Below are 22,775 nucleotides of genomic sequence, written 5' to 3' on the forward strand. Positions count from 1 at the left end.
ACTGAAACCCGTCCCGGGCTGCCCCCGACGCAAAGGTGCCCATCACGCTCTCTGCGTTGCCGCGTTGGATTGCGATTGTATGTTGGTGTATTATATGTTCTAATTAAAATAATACAATAGGTTTTTAATAATTATATTATGAACCTATTTATTTCCTACCAAAGTTGTAAGTCGGTCGGTATTAGGTTCCCATACATCTTATTACCGAGTGATGTCTTTTGTAACCATCGCTAAACGGTTTAATTCACATTTAGCGATTGCAAATCCGTGACATTTTTTCAAATCCGGATTTTCGGATTTTGGTTTGACCGAAATCCGAAGTTCGGATTCAATCCGGATTTTAAGAAAGGAATATTTGGCATAAAAGCAAAGTGAAACAAACAATCAAATTAAGTTGTTTTTATTAAAAATAATAAGAACAGAATGCGTACACTGCTACGCCAATAAAGAAACATCATCGCATCAAGAGATTCGTCACTTAACCTCGTCCTCATACGGTTACAGAACACTCCTGCTGCCGAAATTCTCTTTCCGATTGATTCCACACTTGTTGGTGGTATTGATAATAGATGGTTGTATACGGAGGATAAAATGCTACCGATTTTTCCTCCGCCCTCGTGGACGGCCATTTCTATGTGGATTCATCATCATCATCTCAACCATAAGACGTCCACTGCTGAACATAGCCCCTTGGCCCTCCATTCGTACCGGTTGTAAGCGACCCGCATCCAGCGTCTTCCGGCGGCCTTAACATCCGTCCATCTTGTGGGTGGACGTCCTACGCTCCGCTTGCTAGTCCGTCCGTGGTCTCGACTCGAGCACTTTTCGACCCCATCGGCCATCTTCTCTGCGCGCAATGTGGCCTGCCCATTGCCACTTCAGCTTGTCCGGTAGGCTATGTCGGTGACTTTAGTTCGTCTACGGATCTCCTCATTTCTGATTCGATCACGCAGAGAAACTCCGAGCATAGCCCTCTCCATAGCTCGTTGAGCGACTTTGAATTTTGAGATGAGGCTGATAGTGAAAGACCACGTTTCGGAGCCGTAAGTCATCACTGGTAACACACATTGATTAAAGACTTTCCTCTTGAGGCACTGAGGTATGTCGGACGAAAAGACATTGCGTAGTTTCCCGAACGCTGCCCAACCGAATTGGATTCGGCGGTTGACCTCCTTCTCGAAGTTGGACCTACCTAATTGGACTACTTAAATTGTCCTAGGTAGATGTACGAGTCAACAACTTCGAGTACCGAGTTCCCAACAGAAAGTGGGATGGGCATAACATTGGCATTTGACATAAGTTTCGTCTTGTCCATGTTCATTTTCAAGCCCACCCGTTGTGAAACTCGGTTGAGGTCATCGAGCATCATGCTGAGTTCCTCCATCGACTTTACCATGACTACTATATCGTCGGCAAACCGAACGTGAGTGATGTATTCGCCGTTGATGTTGATGCCAAGTCTTTGCCATTCCAGGAGCTTGAAGGCGTCTTCCATTACGGCAGTAAACAGTTTCGGAGAGATAACGTCTCCCTGCCTTACGCCTCTTTGCAATGGAATCGCCTTCGTGCTCTATGTGGATTAGAGTAGTTAATCCGGGGCATCTGGTGAGGCAATCTGGGCAACTCCTGTATTATTTTGGTCGAGCAAAGACAGCTGCTGATTTAATTGCTCTTTAAAACTTAGCTCTCGTTGGTCTTGTTTCTGTAGTTTACCATTAACAGTTGTCATTGCACTCGTGAAAGCCACCGAGGAAAGAGGAGAAGTCGGAGTCGATGTCGCGGCCATGGTGCATGGTCAGATGACGGTGACTTGGCGGGTAGCGGGCGGCAGGGGCGGCGGACGCGGGGCAAGCATACAGGTGCGAACGAGTGCGCGACGCGCAATGCCCGGCTGGCAATAGCTCTCCCGCGTTACCGCTTCATGTGCACCGCTTTTTATTTCGCATTAGCATAAATTTTAAGCAAATTAGTACTGGTGGGAAAAAATCCGAAAAACCGGTTTTTTCTTTTCTAAATCCGGATTTTAAAACGGATTTTTAAACGCTCCGAAATCCGGATTTTTGAACTTCGAATAATCCGGATTGCAATCACTATTCACATTATCGTGAAACTCATTTACGAGCAATAAAAATAAATAAAGATCGCGTATATTTTGAACACAATCAAAATTGAAGATACTAAATATTACGAAACATTGTATAAAACAGACTTGACAGCCATGTTTTTGTTTTTATATCAATATTTAAACAAGATTCTCATATAATGGTTTCTAAGGAAACCTCCAGTTAAGTGCTTAAGGTGGTTCGCTTTTCATACAAAATTCAATCAAATCTCATTAAGTAACTACACAGTATTAGTACACAAATATTTCCGCATTTATCTTCTTTCGAATATTCGTTTGCGCGAAATGAACAGGAAAACAATGTTTCATACAGAAATCATGCAAAAATCATAGTTAACTTTTCATCAATTTTACGTATGTGTGTGTCACAAATGTCGTGTACAGATACATTTGCGACGTTGCCATACCATTTCCGACGTTGCCGGGCTGACCACGGCTCGAATTTGGAGTGCCGTCATGTTTAGTGCAATTTTGTTGACACTGATATTTGACAGGTAGTTAATTGACCTAAGCGAGAAGTTCGTCAGCTTAGCTAAGAACTATCATGGCGTGTTATGCAAACAGTCGCTTTTTTGCTTGCAAACGGAAGATTCCCGGTTCGATCCCCAGTCATTGTATGCTGGAACATAACTTTTTGTATTTTTGTTACACCTACATTTCGTATTGTTCTTTTATTTTTATTTAATTTTTCTTATTATCATAAATCGATTATTAAGTATAGGCTACACGTATTCTTTAATTTTTACAAAGATAATTAGAAATTATACTCTTCCTAATCTCTCTGATTTTTACAATCAGGACATCCTCACTGCAATAAAAACCGGGCAAGTGCGAGTCGGACTCGCGCACGAAGGGTTCCGTGCCATAATGCAAAAAAAATACAAAAAAAAGCAAAAAAAAACGGTCACCCATCCAAGTACTGACCACTCCCGACGTTGCTTAACTTTGGTCAAAAATCACGTTTGTTGTATCACGGGAGCCCCATTCAAATCTTTATTTTATTCTGTTTTTAGTATTTGTTGTTATAGCGGCAACAGAAATACATCATCTGTGAAAATTTCAACTGTCTAGCTATTACAGTTCGTGAGATACAGCCTGGTGACAGACAGACGGACGGACGGACGGCCGGACAGCGAAGTCTTAGTAATAGGGTCCCGTTTTACCCTTTGGGTACGAAACCCTAAAAAGAAGTGTATAAAATTTCCTGTGGTTAAAAATAATGGATTTTGTCTATAAATGAAAAACACAATTATTACTATAGTTTGTTTTTTTAGCATTAGAAATAAGGTAAACAATCTTGACGTGTCTTTTAATTGAAAAACACATTTTAAAAATAAGTTACGGCAAATATGTAACAATTATAAATCTAATACGATCATTTATATTCTTCTGCTTTCATAAGTAATCGTTTTTGATTTTGAAAAACCTGATAACACTGAATATGTGGGGGAAGCGCTGCTGGCCTAGCGGAAAGCAATTCGGAGGTCGCGGGTTCTAACCCCGGCTGGTACCAATGATTTTTCGAACTTTTGTACGAAATAGCATTTGATACCTACCTATTTATACACCGATACCCATTTTTCGGTGAAAGAAAACAATGTGAGGAAACCGGACTAATCCAAATAAGTTTACTCTCTGGGTTGGAAGGTCAGGGCAGTCGCTTTCGTAAAAACTAGTGCGCATGCCAATTCTGGGATTAGTTGCCAAGCGGAGATTGAATATCTGGGAGACCGACCAAAGCTTACAAAACATAAAAACTCAAAAATGCGCGTTTTCTCATAGACCTAGCTAAGAGATTGTTCGCGTCCATACTTCCGTGAAGTAACTTGCATACTAAAGACGTTTACCGAATATCACGCGAGATGGCGCTGTACCGGGAGCGGCGATTTCTACATCGCGCTAACGAGATTTTTATTGGGATTGTATATAAGGGTTTGGGATTATTTTTAATATATTGGCTTTATTTGTGACTGGTTGTTTATTTTCATAGTCAATCCTTCATTGGTAAAGAACGCCCTTTTTGATAAAGTTAGGAGTACATACAGAGATCAAACCCCTTATAGCAAATTTCATCGAAATCGTTAGAGCCGTTTCTGATACCATCCAAATATATAAATAAATAATTATATATCTAATAATTGCTCGTTTAAAGGTAAGATAACACAAAGGAGAAACAAAAAGAAATTACCTACCTCGCACCAGTCTTGAACCCCAATCCTCTTGCACGTATTTCCACGAACATACCGTTACGCTATTGCAACATACTTACGTTGTGTGAAATTGTCTACTACAAGGATCACGGAAACACTGTTTGCATGTGTGAGTAATAGTAGGAAAAAGCGTGACAGCAACACTCCGTCAAATTAAAAAGGTGGTTTTTGCACAATGAAGTATTCAATGTTTTATTTAATAGTTCAATATTTACTTAAAGAGTGCGCGAAACATACTTTTAAGTATACAAATACCAAGACCATTTCACAAAAAAATAAAATCTGAAATTTTGCAGAAGTGGTGCCATCTAGCGAGAGTTAAGTTTTGAGTAACCTAGGCGAACCACCTTAAAACTGTAGTCAAAATTAAGAGTTCTTGAATAGATTTCATACTACGTTGATAGCTCTTTAGCTTTATAGATGGTTAAATATTTCAATAACATCAAGAGTTAAGGAAATATATATTTACATATGAATATATAACCCTTCGAACTTAAAATACCGTTTCCGGTATCACCGAGGTATACCTCGAAATTAGGAACCACACCAAAAAATGGAACCCAACACCGAGGTTTTTAATTTCCTGTTTTTTACTATTGGCAAGTAAATATTTACAAATTGAGGATTTGGGAACCATAAATATCATAATTAAGAATTGATATAAAGTCTTAGTCTTTCTATAATATTCACCATTACTATTAAAATCACTAAATAAAATACGCGTTTACTTACTTGAGGTGTTGTGCGTTAATATGAAAAATTCAAATCCTGCGCCCCCGATGAGTTAGTTTACGGTTTTCGAATTATTTACTTTGTGTTTCTTTACTAGTGTTATACTTATTCGACAGTCAATAGAGAAGGCTTTATTTGTATGTACTTCAATTTTAAAAATGTCAATTGGCTTTCTTAAAAAACGCCTTTTTGTACATACCGCGGTAATCAGTGCCGATTTTAATGGGCTCGTTAATAGGGGTACTTACCTTATATGACTGTTGCATCTCTTTATGATACACTGGTCCTGCTATTGTCTTCTCAATGATTTCAAATATGTTGTACTTATAAATATTATTGAATACTTCAAAACGTTTAATCCCACTCAATGACACTCCCTCAAGACTTAGCATCTCCTTATAGTGGGAAGGGATGATACCCATGTTTATCAGCTGGATAGAGAGCACTAACAATGCTCACACAAAGCATGCGTCATCATCATTTGTAACATTAATACATGCCTCGCCTCCCACACTTGCACCCACTTTGGTAGGGGGATGTATGATGAATTGATGATGCTCACAAGGGTTGATACTTGTTAATATTCACTTCTAGCACTGTCACGTTCTTGATTCTTCAGCCTTGACTCGTATTTCCTCCATAAACAATTCATATATTTAATTTATGTTGCTAACATCTATGCCGCGTTGAAGGTCTGGAATAATATACTTCCGCCCTTGAGAAACCTGCAAAGTATTCATAGTTTTAAGTATATTTTAAGTCAATGTAAAAACTAAATCTAAAAATAAATAAAACTAATTTAGTTTTTAAGTTTTGTAGGTTAGTTATTTAATTATGTTTTAAGTATCATTTTCATTAACAATTATGTGTATTAAATTTGATACAATAAAGTACAGTCAATGTTTATATAGCTTTACTTCACCAACTAAACCAAGAAGCCTATAACCGCGAAAATCGAAATTCGCAAATTGCGATCTCTGTCACTCTCATTACGTCTTTATTGAAGTAAAATAGAAAGATCCCAGCAATTTGCGAATTTCGGTTTACACGGTAGCCCTTCTGGATACAAGCTGCCTGTATTAGTAAGTAAGTACTTTTGCTTACCACAAACCACAAGCGTTTTCTTCCTTCGGCCTTGCTAGGGTTTATCATTCCTGATACGACATACTTAGTAGAGTATTATTATGTTAGTATTCGTCTTCGTATTCGTATGATGCTGTCTTGTTAATAAACTAAGCTTATAAAATTGGTTTCATCACTTTCATCATTTTCATCAACGCTCGCTATTGGTTTGGTCTGTCATTAGTGTGTAGTGTCATTGCCTTTTAGTAGTTTTAGTTCGTGTAGGCACCGTTGGCGCTAGTTGCATATGCAGCTGTAATGCTCAGCCAAGGTATGGTTGGACCGGAACGATACAGTGTTGCGAGCACGATGCTTGTTTTATATATGTATAAAATTTATAATCTTAATTTAATGTAGTCGTTTTGTATCTTCTTGCTGTGTAACTTTTTCTTATTTAAAGCCCCCTCCAGACTATGCGCGTGAATCGCGGGCGGAGCCGCGAACGCGAGTGTGGAGTCGATTTCGCAGGTCTGCGTTCTGGACTCCACACTCGCGTTCGCGGCTTCGCCCGCGATTCACGCGCATAGTCTGGAGGGGGCTTAACAATTTGTTTACTGTATGTTATTTTTATGTCTTTTTTAGGGTTCCGTACCTCAAAAGGAAAAAACGGAACCCTTATAGGATCAGCGCTGGAAGCCACCAGCAACATGCAGAGATGAACGTACGAATTTAACGTAAACTGAAAGCCACCATTATGCCGGCTACATACGTAAAGCCCCCTCCAGACTATGCGCGTGAATCGCGGGCGAAGCCGCGAACGCGAGTGTGGAGTCGATTTCGCTGTCTGCGAAAATCGACGCCACACTCACGTTCGCGGCTTCGCGCCGCGATTCGCGCACGAGTGTGGAGGAGGCTTAACGATAAATCGTTGCGATAAAACTGCAGTCCGACTGTGCAGATAAATCGAACCGTGTGTATGACAAATCGTTGTCGATTATCGTAACGATTTGTCATACACACGGTTCGTTTTATCGCAACGATTTATCGTTACGTATGTAGCCGGCATTAGATTCCGTGTAGCCAGCCCATACAAAGTAATAAAAACATATAATTTTGCTGTTGTAACACAACTAAATAAATTGTAACACTATACGCCAACAGATGGAGCTACTAGTACCGCAATGTACACAACTCGCGGTGCAGCGCAGCCGCTGCAACTCCACGTCTACCAATAGATGGCGATGCGATCGAGATAAATCTCGCTCAGGGTTGTACTTACGACGTAGAATCATGACCCTCTACAACCTCGGCTGAGGATTATTGGAGATTCGCAGTAGAGATTATCTCAACGCACGCTTTATGCCTTAACCAGTGTTTACGCATGTAACTTGTAATTCAATTGGAAGTCCCTTTCTAACAGAAGCTGTCTAAAAGGGACTTCCGCTTGTATTACAAGTTTTTGATAAACAGGGCACTGATAAGCCCCCTCCAGACTATGCGCGCGAATCGCGGGCGAAGCCGCGAACGCGAGTGTGGAGTCGATTTCGCTGTCTGCGAAAATCGACGCCACACTCACGTTCGCGGCTTCGCGCCGCGATTCGCGCACGAGTGTGGAGGAGGCTATAGAACATTTCTTACGGGATCGTATGTTCAGTACCCCTCGTTGGATCATATAGGATCAGTAAGCGCTTGTAAAGTAACACAAGAGTACTCGCAATAAAAGATTAAATTAACTCGCGGCTTTTCATCATCGCCCCTCGCCACCCCGCACTATACTATGTATTATAGTTTATAGTACTTAAATTTGATATACATAGATCATCCTGTTTTAGATGTTTCTTATGCATTTATCGCCTATCACGTCTCGGGTTGTCACTATCATCAATCAGTAAGACACTACCCGCAAATACCCGTAGAATATTACCTACCTAACCCTTACAACTAAGGGCTTGTGCACAAATCACGCGAGGTCCGATGGGGGGAGGGGGGTCACGATAAATCACGTTGGGGGAGGGGGGATAAAGGAAACCTCACGTGTATTTTTCTATACAGTGAACGAAACTAAGAAAAAAAACCTACCACATAAGTAGATACTTTTTCTCGGTTTCTTTAGCCCCCCCCCCCCACATCTGGCGTCTTTCGAGCGTCGGCGTCTACAATTCTATGGCCGCTGCTCGACGCAACTGCGCAGCGACGTCATTTTCCATAGCGCTGACCAGACGCCGACAGACGCCGACGCTCGAAAGACGCCAGATGAGGGGGGGGGCCTTAAACATAGATCCTCACTCTGCACTTCAAAATAGCGAATCGATAGGCCCCTGTACACAATGGGCCATCGCCGGCCATTCTGGGGGACGCATTTATGCGTTACAGGGAGCAAGTGATATTGCTATCTCATTCTACCGCATAGCTCGTCCCTTGGACTGGCCGGCGATGGCCCATTGTGTACAGGGGCCTTTAGTCTCTGATATTGGTGAGATTCTTAAAAAAAGAGTGTGACCGGGGAGTTGGGATTTTTTAGCTCTTGAGGCCTGTAGCCTTCTTCTTCTTCTTTTATTTTAGTGGCGGTCTGGCCAAACTAGTTGGCACAAATGGGGAATGGATGAAAATTTTAAAAGTGCCTGATTATTTTTCTGGTGATAGGAATAACCATTTCTAATAACAGAAAAAAGTTTCAGATTTTTCGGTTGCGCCATACATTTTATAAAAATAAAAACATTTTGTATCACCGCGCGTCCGATCCGTTCCGGCTGTTAAGACATTTTTCAACGTCTTAAAAAGTTAAGGCTACTTGAATCTGTGGGGGCATGACATTGACAGTTGATTGACAGCTTGTCATTCTACTCGCAGAATTCATGACCGTTTGTAATCTCATCTGGTGAACCGCTTTCTTTGATTTATGTGCTACCTACGACTCGTTTCCCCACCTGGACCTCTGATTTTGCCTGCCTCAACGACGACCTGTATTAATATAGGAGTAAAATCCGTGGAATATACTTATTGAAATAATTTAATAAATAGAAAACACGTTCACACAAAGAGAATATTGGAAAGAATGACACTTATAAAAAACATATGAATATAAAAATGCAAATCAAAAAACCATGGATGTTCTTATTACAAAAAAGGTAATAAAAAGGTTTAACACCCCCCCGTAATATGAACACCCTGTATATATTCATATTGAACATAAGTGTATATAGACATATCAAAGTAAACTGTACACATAATAAAATAGAGCACAAAAAAATCACCCTGTATATACAATCTAACTATCACTGACTATACACACACTAATACCTACTATGTACACCTAAACCTAACCTAAACCTAAAGCATTTGTACACTTAAAATGTTTTATTTTAGCCAAAGGTTTGGTTAAAATGTCGGCGACCATATCATTAGTGGGAATGAACCTTAGATGTAGATTATGGTGTGATAGTGCGTCACGAATGAAGTGATGTTTGATGTCGATGTGCTTGGTGCGGGCGTGATAAGTGCTATTATGTGCAAGTTTGATGGAACTCTGATTGTCTGAATGAATGATCATGGGATGAGCGATATTAAATACTTCCTGGATGAGCGTTTTTAGGTAAATGGCCTCCTTGCAGGCTTCAGCTAACGCCATATACTCAGCCTCTGTTGTTGAAAGGGCGACTGTACGTTGCTTGCGAGCTTCCCAAGAGATTGGCCCTCCACTCACCAGAAAGACATATCCAGTATAGGACCTTCGGTCAATGATGCTGTTTCCAAAGTCGGCATCCGAATATCCCACGACGTTGTTATGACCATTTCGCGTGTAAGTTAACCTCATGTCCTTTGTACCTTTGAGGTATCTGAGAACCCTTTTTGCGGCTTTCCAGTGTACCCCCCCGTAATGTGTATTGAATTGGGATAGGTACGAGACTGTATGTGCAATATCGGGCCGAGTTCCAATTGCTATATACATTAGCGAGCCGATAAGTTCCCTGTAGGGAACGTCAATTTCTTCTTCCTGCGTGGGAAGGGTTAGCTTTATGCCAGGTTCCATCGGTGTAGTGACGGTGATGGCATCCGTCATATTATATTTTTCTAAAAGTTTGTCAATATAGTGTGACTGATCAAGGGTTATACGACCTTTGTTCTGGGAAACCCTCATTCCGAGGCAGTCTTTGACAGGTCCCAGATCCTTGACCGTAAACAATTTCTTGAGGTCGTTTTTAAAGTTGGTTTTCAATGTTTCGCTGTTTGACAGAATGAAAAAGTCGTCGACGAATACTGCTACAACTAGAAAATCGTTGTCATGTCTCGTGTAGTACATGCAGTGTTCCGTTGATGCTTGTGTAAGCGATAAGGTGGCCATAGCTTCGCACACTTTCTTATTCCACTGACGTGGAGCTTGCTTCAAGCCATAAAGAGACTTCTTCAATAAACAGACTTTATTCTTCGAATCGGTAGAGAAACCTTCAGGCTGTTCCATATAAATTTCCTCTTCCAAATCACCATTCAAAAAAGCAGTTTCTACGTCGAGGTGGTCAACTTGACAGTTAAGTTCCGCCGCATATGCCATTAGTAGCCGTACAGATGATAACCTTGCTACGGGCGAAAAAGTTTCTCCGTAGTCTACTCCTGCAACCTGGGTAAACCCTTTGGCTACAAGTCTGGCTTTATACTTTACAACCTGTCCACTTGTGTCCTTTTTTAGTTTAAAGACCCACTTGCACTTTGTCGTCTTTCGATCCTTGGGTCTATCAACAATAATCCAAGTTCTATGTTTTTGGAGAGACTCATACTCAGCTTTCATCGCTTCAAGCCATTCTTGCTTTTGCGGATGGTCTGAAACTTCCTTAAATGTCTCAGGTTCCAGATCAGACGTCATGTTGACTGCGCAAACCTGTATGTATCGCTCAGGAGGTCGTCTGTCCCTAGCAGGGTATCTGCGCTCCGGTTCTTCTTCGGGAACGGGTACTGCTTCTGCTGGTTCAGGGTTCTCACGACATTCCATCTCAGGTTCGGCGAGCGCAGGTTCAAGTTGGTCTGGAACTAAAGATTCAGGCTGGACATCAAGCTGTATAGGGTACTGTGATGTTGGATCAGGATCAGAAATTGGGACTAGGACTTGTTGTGTTGGTTGAGACGGAGGTTCCAACTCGGTGGTGATGGGATTTGGGGTGGGATCTGCCTTGAGCTTGTCTTCTATGAAGACTACGTCTCTAGCGATAATAATCGTTCGGGGGTTTTGGGGATTGACGAGACGGTAAGCTTTGCTTTCCGTCGCGTAGCCTACGAAGATGCATTTCTGAGTCTTGGCGTCAAGCTTTGTACGTTTTTCTTTTGGTACAAGAACATGAGCTTCACAGCCAAAGACTTTGAGGTGTGACAGGTTTACCTTTTTACCGGACCAAATCTCCTCCGGAATACGGTTCTTCAGGGCTTGCGTTGGCACGTGATTTTTGATGTAAATCGCCGTGTTTACCGCTTCTCCCCAATATGCTTTCGGCAGCTGCGAGTCCTGGAGCATGCATCTCGCCTTTTCAATGATCGTGCGATTTGCGCGTTCCGAGATCCCGTTCATCTCAGGGTTGTACGGAACTGTGGTCTGATGGACAATCCCGTTCTCCTTCAGGAACGTAGACAGATCATGGTTGACATACTCGCCTCCATTGTCTGATCTCAGGACCTTGATCTTCTGCCCCGTTTGGTTCTCTACTAGATGCTTAAACTCTACGAACTTACCGAAGACCTCATCTTTTCTTTTCAAAAGATAGCCGAAGGTTTTTCGACTAAAGTCATCCGTAAAGGTTAGTAAGTATAGAGCTCCGCCAAATGATTGCGTACTCATTGGACCGCATAGGTCGGAATGAATGAGTTCCAATACGCAATTTGACCTACTCGTAGACTTGTAAAAAGGTTTCTTAGAAAGTTTGCCTTGTAGGCACGGAACACATGGTTCATGAAAACCTTTTTGAAAGTCAACGCCAACGTGCTTATTTTTGAGAATGTTTAAAGTTTTGGCATTTATATGAGAAAGGCGTCTATGCCAAAGCATTGCGGACTCCTTGGTGCCAGTGCAAAGTGCGTGAGAAGTATTATTTGAACTGACATCAAGTCTAAACATACCTTTATGTATAGAGCCTGTGGCAATGACAGGTTTCGTCACTTGACAGCCATTCTCGGGAATGATACTCGCGCCTTTTGATGTAAACAAAACTTCGTAACCTTTATCGGTTAATTTGTAAACCGATAGAAGATTAGTGGCTAGGCCAGGGATGTACAACACGTCACTAATACTATTTACATTGTCAGATATATACATATTTACAGTACCTTTTCCATGGCTTGAAATCTGGTCATTGTTTGCGACGGTGATGGGCATCATGTGGGGTGACATGGCGGAGAACCAATCTCTCCGGTTGCTCATGTGGGAAGTCGCTCCAGAATCAATATACCAGTCCTGAGAACCTGTGGCTGTAGGGGGAATGAGAGGGAAACAAGATGAAAGCGTGAATTCAGATGTATTAAATGATTTGGTCGTCGAATCATTCTTGTTCTTATTCTTCCTACACTCAGAAACTACATGCCCTAACTTTTTGCAATATTTACAAAATAATTTAGATTTCGTCTTCGACGAGCGGGCTTGCAGCACGTTTGCTGGTCCTTGTTTGACAGGTGCAGGCTGGGTACTGCCGGATGCAGCGCTGACGGCACGAGAATCTTCCTTTAGTAGAGCCGTCACGACGTGTTCCGATGTTATCTTAGCGATGTTAGCGTGTTCCAGGGTCATCACTAATGGCTTAAACTCTTCTGGCAGGCCGGCGAGCATCACGATAGCCAGAAACTCGTCCTCGACTGACGCGCCAATGCTTTGGAGTTCCTGTTGCGTAGCCAACGATTTGTTCACATATTCTTCCATGTTACCATCATATTTATTGGATAGTAACTTCCTCATCAAAGCCAGTCTTCTTGTCAGGCCGCTATCTGCATAAGCCTTTTTTAGGCATTGCAGTGTTTCATACGCAGTTTTAGCTGACCTTATTACCGGATACACGTTTTCGTTGCAGGACAGGCATATCTTTGCTCGAGCACGAGCGTCTTTTTGCTTTTCTGCGGGGTCTGTCAATTCGTCTTTTTTTGTACAGACCTCCCAGAGTCCTTGATCGGTGAGCAAACACTGAATACTGAATAACCAGTTATTGAAGTTCTTGCTTCCGTGTAGCTTCGAGAACGTTATATGATGAGTATGTGTAGACGTCGATGGAGAATCCATATTTCTCGTACTTATTAAACTTATTTCGCAGCGTAGTACGGGCACTCATAACCTATTAATATAGGAGTAAAATCCGTGGAATATACTTATTGAAATAATTTAATAAATAGAAAACACGTTCACACAAAGAGAATATTGGAAAGAATGACACTTATAAAAAACATATGAATATAAAAATGCAAATCAAAAAACCATGGATGTTCTTATTACAAAAAAGGTAATAAAAAGGTTTAACAACCTGCGCTTGTGAACCTTGTGAACCCCGGACCTGATTTTGATTGCACCTTCGACTGCAACTGAAACTGGACTATTTGGCTTGGTGCCGTGCTTAGCACCATGAATTATCAACGGTATAAAGATCCAAAAACATGTTTTATACCAACGTGCTCCAAGACGGATGTGAAAAACCCGGATTTAAGGTTTTTTACAGTTAGAAAAGAGCTGAAAGAACGTTGGTGTCAATTGGTCGGCAGGAACTGTCCAAACCGAGCACTGTTTTGCTGTGAGGACCACTTAAATGTAAGATACCATGTCTTGTTTACCATTCTATATAAAAGAAATCCCCATGTTATATTTATTGGAATGCCTTTATTAAGTTGTGAAATTATGGATTGAAATATTGAAGGTAATCTCGTAAAAAATAATATTTACTGTTTTTTAATTTAATTTAAAATAACATTGGTAGTTGTCAGTACATGGTGAATGAAAACACCATGAGGATACCATGAACAATGATCCATAAATGTTTAAGTATGTAACAATGTTCATAAAACATAATTCATATTTTTACAGTTTGAAGAAGATTTGGAAAATTATGGTCAATGGATATCTGGTGCAAAGCCAAGACTAAAAATAAATGCCACACTGAAGAATTATCCAAAAAAACCATTAACTGTGATGAATAAGAATATTGAAGATCGGCCATCAACTTCAAGTGCTGCTGGCATGCAAGTCTCTCACAGTGTAAGTATTCATATATTGCCAAATAACTGAAATAACTGTACACACTTAGTTTAATTTCAACTTTACTTTGCTACCTGTGATAATTATAAATTTTTCTTAAATCACTCATTTTCAAGTTATAATGTATTGTGAAATATATGTATGTGAAATAAACACTTGAATTAAAAAGGTATAGGTAAAAATTATTAGAGGCCATTGTGCATGAAGTTGTGTTGTTTGAGTGAACTCAGTATGGATATGATGGTTGTTTCTTGTCTATGTGACAGTGTGATAAAACAATATCCGTCACTTTCAATTGCGCTATGTTAAAAAGTGACGATATTTTGTCAAACGCCTCAAAAGTAGCATTATATTCTGTTTATTTATATTTGCATTTTTGTTTCAGATTGATGCAGCTATACAGTGTGATAAGAGAATAGGAGTGTCAAACAAGTTTGTTTTGGCCCAGGCAAAGACTCAAACCAGAGCTACTCAATTCCGTGGGCGAAAAATAAAAGAAAGAGTGATACCGTCACGAATGATGCAACTACCCAACACTGAGGAGAGCCCCAATCAATCACCATCCTTGTTTGGGACGTCCAACTTCGAGTCATCTTCGAGTGGTCAACAAGAGAATATTGAAAAACGTGGCCGGGAGCACCTACTGAAAATTATTGCCAAAAAACCTAAATTGTTTTTAGGTCTGCCAAAAAGCTTTTGGTGGATTATTAATTACATTGCCCAGGAGTGTTCTTGTTTGGCACTTCATATAATTATAACTCTATTTAAATTAAAAAACAATGACTCATTTGCTAGGATGAGTGAAGAGTTTCAAATGGCCAGGTCAACCATACGGTTAATGTTTGAAAAGAATGTCGTAGTTTTGTCGACATACTTTCAAAATTGTATATATTTACCTCCACTAACAGAAATAAAAAAAAACTTACCATTAGCATTTAAAATCAGATATTCGAATGTACAGTGCATTATAGACTGTTTTGAGATTCAAGTAGAAAAACCCAGTCATCCAGAGAAGCAAGCGCAGACTTGGTCGCAGTACAAATCATGCAACACAATTAAATATTTGATTGGCTGTACACCCGCTGGATACATATCATTCATCTCACAGGGTTATGGGGGACGTATATCTGACAAAGCCATCACGGAGTGGAGTCGCTTTGTTGATGTACTTCCATTAAATGCGGTAATCATGGCCGATCGCGGATTTAAGGAGATTGAATCCCTCTTAATTACAAAAAATGGAAAACTATTAAGACCTCCTAGTGTCTTCACCTATCAAAGAATGTTAAAAAAAGATGTAATTAAAACTAAGGTGATTGCCAGTTTGAGGGTGCACGTTGAGCGTGTAATTAGGAGATTACGGGAATTCCATATGTTAAAACCTCACTCTGTGGTTAATAACAAGCACTTAAAATATTTGGACGACCTGGTCATTATAGCTTGCGGATTAAGTAATCTTCAGAATCCTATAATAAAAGACGTTTGATATTATTATGTTGTTTAATTTTATCACAAATCATAGGTTACCTCGAGTAGTAGGTGTAGGTCGAGTAAAGTCCAGTTCTGTGGCCATATAGAGGGTAAGGTCAAATGTTTCCAAAAAGCTTGGAGTGCTCAATACTAATACTACTAGATAGAAATAGTTATTTGTTTTACAAGGGGGCAAAGTTGTTGTTTAACCGCTTGTGCTAATATTGATATCCGAGCAAGAGAAAGATTCCAAAATTGAACCACGAGTGTGTAGTTCGAAAAATTGAATCTTGAGCGTTGCGAGGGTTTCAAAGCATGAGGGATAAACAAAATTTGCCCCCGAGTGAAACACAACATTTTTCACCACACTAACCAGAAGCAAATATCAAATGTAAAATAACAAACAAAATCAAATCCAAATGAATGTTATTCAATATTTATAATCCAAAATCATCATTTAAAAGTCAATTCTACCAGCAAACATAAGAAAACAACTCAAAATTTGCATCAAATGGAAATTACTAAATACTTTGACTAACATGTGAATAAAATGCAACTTTGCTATCAGTTTTTGAAGTGCAAAGTAAGCCTTTCCGAGCTGGTGTGGTGAAAAACTATTTATATTGCCAATTAAGAGGATTGCAATCCAGCTGGGACTTGTAACTAGATTGCAGGCCTCAAGTGGGACTAACATTGCAACTTTAAGGGTTAGGCTGATATACTTTAATAAAAACCTACAATAGGTACACTATCAACAGGGGTTATGGGTGTTAAAATGAGTAATAATCGGGTTAATACATATATTTATTTATTATAAATGCAAAGTTCATAATGAATTATGCTGTAGATGCACTTTTCAAAATTACGGGATACACATTCTTTTCCCAAAATTCCTCTGCATCTTTCATCAAATTATCTATACAGGGTGTAATTGTTTACGTGATACAAAATATGTTTTTCTAACTCCATAAACAACTAGCAATTGAATGCTCCTACTCTCGCTGAAATCAGACAATTTTATTTTTAATTTTTTAATTTTTTTTCGTGATATTTTTTGTACTTTTAAAGGATATTATGATATTAAAACAGCTTTATAAGATATTTAAAATGTAAAGTGAACTAAATTACTTTTCAAAGTAGCATAAATCACAGAAAATGTTTAATGACTTGTGATTTACGCTACTTTGAAAAGTAATTTAGTTCACTTTACATTTTAAAGCTGTTTTAATATCATAATATCCTTTAAAAGTACAAAAAATATCACGAAAAAAAATAAAAAAATTAAAAATAAAATTGTCTGATTTCAACGAGAGTAGGAGCATTCAATTGCTAGTTGTTTATGGAGTTAGAAAAACATATTTTGTATCACGTAAAAAATTACACCCTGTATAATCTTTATCGAAGTCTACTGTTATTGTCTCAATTATCCCATTGCTCTCAAATTTTGGGTCTGCTACACAGAACAAACACTTATTTTTGCCAGCCGCTAGCATCTCTAATTGCACTTGACCCATAAACTTATTAGCAATTTTCCCATTCTTTATATAGTTTTTTTTAGTTTTGTCAGAAATGGGACATTTAATTTCGACAACAAAGTCATCTCCAATGCCATCAGGTGACGCTCCAAAAATTCCATCTATTATCAAAAATCCACATTCTTCTATTGTTTTATTTATTTCAATCTTTAATTTATTCAGTACGCGTTTTTCTAAGATTTTACCCCGCTTCATTGATTTCGTTTCTGGTGCTTTGCTTCCTCCTAAAATTTCTTCGACAAGACTGCCATGGGGTGTCTTGCAATGAGCAATTTCATATATTTTTGAACCTGTGATTCGGCCTTGTCTAATGGAATGCCACAGCTTCGAGTTCACTTGACCTTCAGTTTCTTTCATGATTTTTTCTTTATTTTCTATCATTACTGCTTTGCTATATATTTTAAATTTTTTGAAAGTTGGCCTATTCTCTTTTTCAAAAAAATCCACCATCATATCAAAAATGCAATATTTTGAGTTTCTGTCTGTTGGTCTCTCAGGATCATATGCAAGGAGCAGGCTTTTGCCACAACCATGCTTGCTTGCTTCTTGACGTAGTCTTTTCAGTAGACAGGGGTCCTTTGGTCCCCTTTCAGCTACCTCTCCTTTTGCCAGATCTTTACACATTACCGGTCGTTCTAGAGCCCGTTTAAGGTTTGGTTTCGTCCAGTAGCATTGGACGCTGGTTGGTGAAGGTTCATCGCTTCGTTTTTGTAGCCAATGTAGTACAACAACAGTATGTTTACACCCACCTGAGAAACAAACAAAATTATTTTAAACATCTATACTTTTCTTCTAAGAAAGTAGCCATGTCTTTACTATCTCTGATTTATTAATATTTCATGGTAAAATCTTATGAGATTGGCATTGGATAATAGGTAATTTTTAGATTCGCTTCTACAAAATCAATAAGAACATGTTTATAGCAAAATTTACCATCCCCCGCTGCACAGTCACATGAAGTATCTATAATTGATTCATTTGCCTCGTCTAGATGGATCATGACAACATAGTATTTCCTTGTTATTCTTTGTTCAGGAACAACGTTCGCTCTCACATCACAAAGATGTCCAGTCCGTTTTATTTCGACATATCCGATAGCATTCTCAACATATGATTCTCTTGAAGACCTTAAACAAAAATAAATTAAATATAAACAAGTACTTCCTTCTTTAATAATAAAATAGGTAAAAAAAGTAAATGTTAATGTTGATCAATTAAGGAGCACAGCCACTTTAAATTAAATTTTAATATGTGATAACTTTGTTAGAAAATGAAATGCTTATGGCAAAACATTTAGATCATTTGAATTGAAAGATTTTATGTAAAATGACCATGGTCCCACGTGTTAATTTTTGCTTGCCAGGTCAAGATCAAGATAACGTGCGGTAGTGTGAGATATGGGCAAGGCAAAATACTTACGATAAAGCTTTGGCATCTCTTATTTCACCGGCATTATGTTTGTCGCTATTCTTCATAAACTCCATAAGCATATATGGGTCTACTTTTGGCAAATTAGATGAGTTTGCTTTAACAAAAGTGGCGGTATCCATGTTTGCCGAATTCAAATGCCAGGGGTCGTCGAAGGTGCAATCAAAATCAGGTCCGGGGTTCACAAGCGAAGGTCGTCGTTGAGGCAGGCAAAATCAGAGGTCCAGGTGGGGAAACGAGTCGTAAGTAGCACATAAATCAAAGAAAGCGGTTCACCAGATGAGATCACAAACGGTTATGAATTCTGCGAGTAGAATGACAAGCTGTCAATCAACTGTCAATGTCATGCCCCCCACAGATTCAAGTAGCCTTAACTTTTTAAGACGTTGAAAAATGTCTTAACAGCCGGAACGGATCGGACGCGCGGTGATACAAAATGTTTTTATTTTTATAAAATGTATGGCGCAACCGAAAAATCTGAAACTTTTTTCTGTTATTAGAAATGGTTATTCCTATCACCAGAAAAATAATCAGGCACTTTTAAAATTTTCATCCATTCCCCATTTGCCAATGTCAAGTGTTTTGATGTGTACACCTGCGAACAAAGGACAACACAGACAAATACCCACTCCCGCACAGAACAAGGGGCACTACACGTTTTGTTATAGCAAAGTAAAACAAAGGTGAGTGATTAGTTCAATTGCAGACGACACAAATATTTAATCTCTTATGCCAAATTAGAGAGATACTATAATACAATGTTATTTTTCCTCAGAAACCTGGCAAGAATCCGGAATATTTTTTTATTTTCGGTGAGGCATAATAAGGGCATAGATTTAATAGGGAGGGGTATTTTTAATTTTGTTAAGACAGAGTATAAATTAAAGAAGGGTGAGTTACGAGGGCAGTTAAAAAGAATATGGTCCAATGTACCAACTTCCGTATTGCAGACACACATAGGGAGTCCCTGAGCTTGAAGCGATGCAGGCGAAGAATAAAAACCCAAGCGAAGTCTAATAATGATACTGGTGTGCCTTTTAGAGAGAGATCGATTTTTAAAAAACCAAGGACGTGAGGGTATCAAGGGTTGGATATACGAGTAAAAACATTTTTTAGACGATTTCCATCGTACGGACCAGTTTTTAAACATTGTTTTCTTAGGGATACAAACTAAGTCCGAGGGGAAGATTTTAAAAAAGGAATCATTTCCGCGTAGAACAGCTTCTTTTGCAGCCTGGTCTGCTAGTTCGTTACCTAAAATGCCGCAGTGGCTCGGAATCCATCCAAAATATACAGGGCGTCCCACGGCGATGCCACATGGAGGGAAAGTACCTTAAATATCATAGATAGCATATTTTGCTGAAAGAAGACTTCATTTTATTTTTAAAACTTAGTAAAGTTGCATTCATACTTTTTTAATTTTTTTGGAAAAAAAATGTATGGAAAAAAATTATCGCGTCATTGGAGGAAAAGTACCTTAATTATTGTAAATGAACATCTTACTGAAAGAAGACATTATTTCGATTTAAAAAAACAAGTTGAATTGCATTTTAAATAATTTCATGGTTAAACCGGGAATCGAACCCGCTACACGAGAAAAAAAAATACCTTGTAGCTTTGTCATACCGATCGAAAGGCTTCAATGACGCGATAATTTTTTTCCATACATTTTTTTTCAAAAAAAATTAAAAAAGTATAAATGCAACTTTACTAAGTTTTAAAAATAAAATGAAGTCTTCTTTCAGCAAAATATGCTATCTATGATATTTAAGGTACTTTCCCTCCATGTGGCATCGCCGTGGGACGCCCTGTATGTCCAAATTGGCTAACCGACAAGAGAAAATTTATTTTTTAATTTGAGCTATTAGGTAATTACGAGCACAATTTAAGAAAGGTCTAGAGGAAATTGCCTGAAGGGCACTTAAACAATCAGTGAAAATAACAGATTTAGGGAGATCACTAGAGAGTATATATTTGATTGCCGCCCAAATGGCCAAGCATTCACCAGTAAAAACAGAGCACTCAGGGGGGAGTTTATATTTGATTGAGAGATTTAACGAAGGGCACACTACAGCACAGCCTACACAACCAAGGTCCGAGAGTTTAGAGGCATCAGAATAAAAAAAAAATCTGGGAAGTTATCGTGTGCAAATTTATTAAATTTCGAATTTGGATGTAACGAATTTTTATTAATGCCGCAATCTAAAATTACATTAGGAAGGAGAATAAGGGCTTCAAACGGAACCGAGTATAGAGGGAGTGAGGGGTATCTTTGAATGGGGGCTCTGAGAGATGAAATTTTTTCTAAGCTGAGAACTAAATTAGGTTTAGACTTCTTGCTCCAATAAGGTTTAGTGTTACAGTAATTTTGCAGCAATTTCAATTTGGGGATAAGGGGATGTGATGATAAACAAACTGTGCGGGATAAGAAGCGATCTGCTAAAAGCTTCCGCCTGAGATCTAGAGGAGGGTCTACACTCTCCACTAGGATTGCCTTCTTGGGAGAGTTTCTCATGCACCCTAATACAATTCTAAGCGCCTTCAATTGTATTTTTTCTAGAACTTTAAGAGCTTCGACACTACAAGGTTCAAATATGAAAGTACCAAAATCCAGGTGGGACCTAATGAAAGCATTATATAGAAGTTTTTGAGAATAAGGATGAGCACCCCACCACGCGCCCGAGAGGGCTCTGAGCATGTTAATATTTTTTTTACATTTTTTAGCTACATAATTTAGATGTTGAGCACCCTTAAGTTGACGGTCAAAAATAACGCCTAAGAATTTTACAGTCTCTGAGAGAGGAATTGATTCATTGTCAAAAAGAAATAGTGTTTGAGGGGAGCTTCTGGCTCTAGAGAAAATAATAGCTGAGCTTTTTGATGGAGAGAGAGAAAGACCATGAGAAGAAAGCCACGTTTGGAGAGAGATAAGGGCTGTGTTAATTTTATTAGTGGCTAATTGTGGAGATTTGTCATTACAATAAATAACCAAGTCGTCCGCATATTGCAGAATTTTACAATGTAAATTTACAGATTTGTCAAGGTCCATAGTATATAAGTTATAAAGGAGAGGGCTGAGGACCGAACCCTGAGGTAGTCCTTTCCATAGACATCTTTTCCCCAAGACATTACCCTGCCATCTTAATATAATTGTCCTCTCCAAAAGAAGATTAGACACGAAGCAAACAACCTTTGAAGGAATTCCTATCCGAGACATCTTGTTTTTAAGGACTGAAAGCATGACATTATCGTAAGCTGAGGAGATATCCAAGAACACAGCAGCAACACACTCCTTTCTTGAGAAAGCAAGTCTAATGTCAGTTGACAGAATAGCATGACTATCGGAAACACTTTTACCCTTGCGAAAGCCGATTTGAAAACGAGATAATAAGTTATTATTTTCAATATACCAGTCAAGACGATTTTTCAAAAGATGTTCAGTAATTTTGCATAAGGTGGATGACAAAGCTATGGGACGGTATGAAGAGGCAAGATCCGAATTTTTACCCGGTTTCAGAATGGGAATTACATACTGTTCCTTCCAGGAGTCTGGGATAACACCATTGTCAAAAAAGCAATTAATTAGCGATAGGAAATAAGAAGTCGCCTCAGCGCCCGCTTTAGAAAGAAATGAGTAAACCACACCGTCAGGACCTGGAGAAGAGTCGGGTAGACAGTCAAGTACGCACCGGAGTTCAGAGATAAAAAAGGGATTAGAAAGAAAATTATCTGGCAAAGAGGTAGACGAAGAGACAGAAGATGGAATTTCAGAAAAATTCGGAGCATAAGGAGGAGCCAATTTATTAAGAAAGTCATCTAGCCAGGGAGGATTATTAGAAAAAGACGGAGGAGGGGCAGAGGGCCCCACACATCGAAATATTTTAATTTTATTCCAAACAATGGTGGGATGAGTGGCAGGAGATATAGACTCACAGAAATTATTCCACCCAATTCTTTTTTTTTTAATTAGTACCTTCCTGCACTTGGCCTGGATTTGTTTGAGCAAA

At 39.1% G+C, this 22,775-nt stretch overlaps 2 protein-coding genes across 4 annotated transcripts; one reads left to right on the forward strand and one right to left on the reverse strand.

Annotated features, from left to right (window-relative positions):
- Positions 1-13,692: 13,692 nt before the first annotated feature.
- LOC134670604 (uncharacterized) lies at positions 13,693-15,826 on the forward strand. 3 transcript variants are annotated; one of them, XM_063528404.1, is made up of 3 exons: positions 13,693-13,891; positions 14,165-14,335; positions 14,721-15,826. In XM_063528404.1, the coding sequence occupies exons 1-3, from the start codon at positions 13,709-13,711 to the stop codon at positions 15,819-15,821; spliced, it is 1,455 nt and encodes a 484-aa protein (XP_063384474.1). In that variant the 5' UTR covers positions 13,693-13,708; the 3' UTR covers positions 15,822-15,826. The 3 variants fall into 3 exon arrangements, with proteins under 3 accessions (XP_063384474.1, XP_063384475.1, XP_063384476.1); XM_063528405.1 differs by having other exon boundaries at positions 14,165-14,323; XM_063528406.1 differs by lacking the exon at positions 14,165-14,335 and having other exon boundaries at positions 13,694-13,891.
- Positions 15,827-17,023: 1,197 nt separating this feature from the next.
- LOC134670605 (uncharacterized) lies at positions 17,024-19,329 on the reverse strand. The gene is made up of 3 exons (XM_063528407.1): positions 18,760-19,329; positions 18,274-18,467; positions 17,024-18,089 (listed from the first exon to the last, which is right to left on the reverse strand). The coding sequence occupies exons 1-3, from the start codon at positions 18,888-18,890 to the stop codon at positions 17,143-17,145; spliced, it is 1,272 nt and encodes a 423-aa protein (XP_063384477.1). The 5' UTR covers positions 18,891-19,329; the 3' UTR covers positions 17,024-17,142.
- Positions 19,330-22,775: the final 3,446 nt, after the last annotated feature.

Source organism: Cydia fagiglandana, chromosome 14 (genome assembly GCF_963556715.1).
Source record: "Cydia fagiglandana chromosome 14, ilCydFagi1.1, whole genome shotgun sequence".
In the NCBI taxonomy this organism is placed as follows: domain Eukaryota; kingdom Metazoa; phylum Arthropoda; class Insecta; order Lepidoptera; family Tortricidae; genus Cydia; species Cydia fagiglandana.

Excerpts from the sequence above, each read along its gene's own strand:
- LOC134670604 (XM_063528404.1), top strand. The coding sequence starts at position 13,709 with ATGAATTATCAACGGTATAAAGATCCAAAAACATGTTTTATACCAACG. Across the intron at positions 13,892-14,164 it reads GCTGTGAGGACCACTTAAAT|TTTGAAGAAGATTTGGAAAA; the intron begins GTAAGATACCAT and ends ATATTTTTACAG. Across the intron at positions 14,336-14,720 it reads GCATGCAAGTCTCTCACAGT|ATTGATGCAGCTATACAGTG; the intron begins GTAAGTATTCAT and ends TTTTTGTTTCAG.
- LOC134670605 (XM_063528407.1), bottom strand. The coding sequence starts at position 18,890 with ATGGATACCGCCACTTTTGTTAAAGCAAACTCATCTAATTTGCCAAAA. Across the intron at positions 18,468-18,759 it reads AGAGATGCCAAAGCTTTATC|GTCTTCAAGAGAATCATATG; the intron begins GTAAGTATTTTG and ends TTTTTGTTTAAG. Across the intron at positions 18,090-18,273 it reads TGACTGTGCAGCGGGGGATG|GTGGGTGTAAACATACTGTT; the intron begins GTAAATTTTGCT and ends TTTGTTTCTCAG.